This window comes from Atta colombica, unplaced genomic scaffold (genome assembly GCF_001594045.1).
Source record: "Atta colombica isolate Treedump-2 unplaced genomic scaffold, Acol1.0 scaffold231, whole genome shotgun sequence".
Lineage (NCBI taxonomy): Eukaryota > Metazoa > Arthropoda > Insecta > Hymenoptera > Formicidae > Atta > Atta colombica.
Genome location: NW_017259329.1, coordinates 223,359 through 226,147, shown reverse-complemented (window position 1 = coordinate 226,147; position 2,789 = coordinate 223,359). Strand labels below are relative to the sequence as shown.

The following is a 2,789-nucleotide window of genomic DNA, read 5'->3' as shown; positions in this document are numbered from 1 at the left end:
GGAGAGAGAGAGAGAGAGAGAGAGAGAGAGAGAGAGAGAGAGAGAGAGAGAGAGACATACTGAATAAAAGTTATATTTTTTCAGCATTTAATAAGGAGCATTTATTGCGCCTATCCATTATGCATATGTAGGTATATTTATTTAATATATTTTGATATTTTGAAGATAGAATATATAGACCGGTAATAATATATATAAGAATTTTCAATTCATTTTTTCTTTTATTAGTTGAGCGAATGTATCTTTCATTTATTTTGCGGATAACTTTTTTATATTATTAGAAATACTTAAGTAAGTTTTACTTGTACAATCCTTATTTATTCAATTTATTTGTATCTTATCCAATTATGCTTGGATAAATAAAATAGCAAATTTGTATGTCATATATATATTTAGTTGCAATTTCACTAGATTAACATTTTTCTTTATATATTCATCGAAACTTACAATAAGGATTACATATTATAAATACAATAAAGCATACATATAAGCAGATTCCTTTTAAGAATTTGCAATTTCTCTTTCCCAATTATTCCTATTTTACCCTGATAGCAAAATGTTAGCGTGCAAATTGGCAGCAAATTCGATCAGATTTTGACTGCAAAACTATAGTCTAATATTATAATTATTTTTATTTGCGTAAATGGCCTTTTTTAGTATATTTGCTACATTTTCTTTTAAATTGTTTCACTGGTTTCTCTCCTTGTTCGCCGTTATTTCTTGCTTTAACAATTTTGCTTTCAGATTCTGTTATTGATCTTGTCTTGTTGTTGATCAGCAGCCTAGCGGATTTCTTGGACGTTCTGCTCTTGCTTTTAATTCTTTTCCTTCCTTTTTTTCTTTTCCTTTTCTTACGATCCATGTTGGCGATTATGGCTTCAGCGTCCGCCGATATTTTAATCTTCGACTGTTGGGTAGCGATCGTTACTCGTGTGAAGGAATCATAGAAAACGTCCCCACAAAATTCACCAAAACAATACTCCTCGCCACATTCTTTGCAGGTTTTCACGCTGCTTTCAATTATTCCTGCACGATTTTTACTTCGTCTAATAGGGCTCGTTGGCGAGCGGCGTTCTTTCACTATAGTCTTCGCCTCTAATTTACCCATCTCCACCTTGAAGAACAAAGAGATTAAAGAAATTGGCACTTAGTTTTAGTAATGATATAAAATAATGTTAAAAAATTTATAAATTAATTGTGTAAGAATAGATTTTTACCAATCTCGAGAACATCTCTTCATCTTGGCGAAGCTTTGATCTGATTGGAGTTAGCATTCGCCAATCGATAGTGACTTGTTGCAGCTCTTGCAGATCTAATCCCCTCATATCTGGTGGAATTGGATCTCCGTAAGCCCATTCCTTACCGATGTTTTTGAGTTCCTTTTTGGTTGCTTTGCAAGCAAATTCTTTATCACGAACTTTCGTGTCCTCTCTTTTTACCTTTGTAATTTTTTTTCCAATTAGAATCTCATAATTATAAGTGTTATACCCTCATGATGGGCATAATATTTAACATATTCTTAATAAAAATTTTTATCAGAATTTTTATTATATCTTTTATCAGAATTTTTATTATATCTTATTTTTTATTATATCTCTAGAATTAGAAATACTTTTCAGAAATACTTAAAAAGTCTATATCTTTTCTTAAAATTTTTCATATAATATGAATTCTGAAATACCCAATAAACGAGAATGGATTAAAATGAATTAAAATTTTTTGAATGTGTATTTTAAATTTATGAAAATTAATTGAAATGGATCGGCTTGGAGCTGATACTAATTTAATATTCGAAAAAAAAAACATTTATATTTAAGGCTTAAATTTTATTCCCAAAACATTAAAATAATTATACTTGAAACTACTTCAATTCCAGTCAGAAATAATAATGGAATCGGCATCGAATCGATTTCGATTGACATCGAAATTGATTCGATGTCAATTCCATTATCATTTCTGACTGGGAAATTGATATTAAAAAGTGAGATTCGAACCCGAGACCTCTGGATTATAAATCTTTTGCGCGTTACTTACTACAGCACTTCTTTGATAAGTGTATTATTTATTGTCTACTTCAATTATAACTAGTTATCCAGCGCATAAAATTACATAGATATAATAAAAATATCATCATTTAACAGATATAATGAATTATAAACAATTTACATGAGATGACATTAAGTAAGAATCAGATAACTTAATCTCGCTTGTCGTGCCGCGAGTAAGGAGCTCTGCACAATAAAAGGAATAGAAAACAGAACAAGAATTTCAATCTAAGAAATAATGTATTGTGGAATACACAATTTTTAATAGGTTGAAATTCTTATTCTCTGTTCTGCCTCTAATAGGGTCAAGGAGTAGAAGTAACTCGTTACTTGTAATGAAATTACAGTTACAAGTTACTTTTTTTGATAACTTTACTGATAATTGCGTTAGTTTTTTTTGGTAACTGTAACGATAACTGTAACGGTAAGTTGTAACGAAGTTACATTTTTTTGGTAACAATAATGAATTTTACAATTTCATCATTACTTTGCACATGGATTGGAAGGGTACGATTGGACACAAGCCACTCATAGCGCTCGAGATTGGAAAGCCCTTAGGAAAAATAACAAAAAGTTACTTTTTCAAATAACGGTGATTTATAACGGTAATAATAACGAGTTACTTTTACAAATCGGTAACTACTCAGCAAACACCAAATATAAATACAATATAACGTGGAAGTAACAAATAGTGTAACAGATGTTATACTCTATTTATATTATAATTATATAATTTTACTTTAT

The 2,789-nt window shown here is 29.8% G+C and overlaps 1 protein-coding gene across 1 annotated transcript in view; it reads right to left on the bottom strand.

Moving 5' to 3' along the window:
* Positions 1-631: 631 nt before the first annotated feature.
* The window catches only part of LOC108688392, a 12,097-nt gene continuing 9,939 nt past the window's right edge, over positions 632-2,789 (bottom strand). Inside the window, exons 2-3 of the mRNA XM_018194638.1 lie at positions 1,218-1,439; positions 632-1,114 (exon numbers count right to left, since the gene is read on the bottom strand). Of these exons, the coding sequence (XP_018050127.1) occupies positions 632-1,114; positions 1,218-1,439 (705 nt within the window). The remainder of the gene's footprint in view (positions 1,115-1,217; positions 1,440-2,789) is intronic.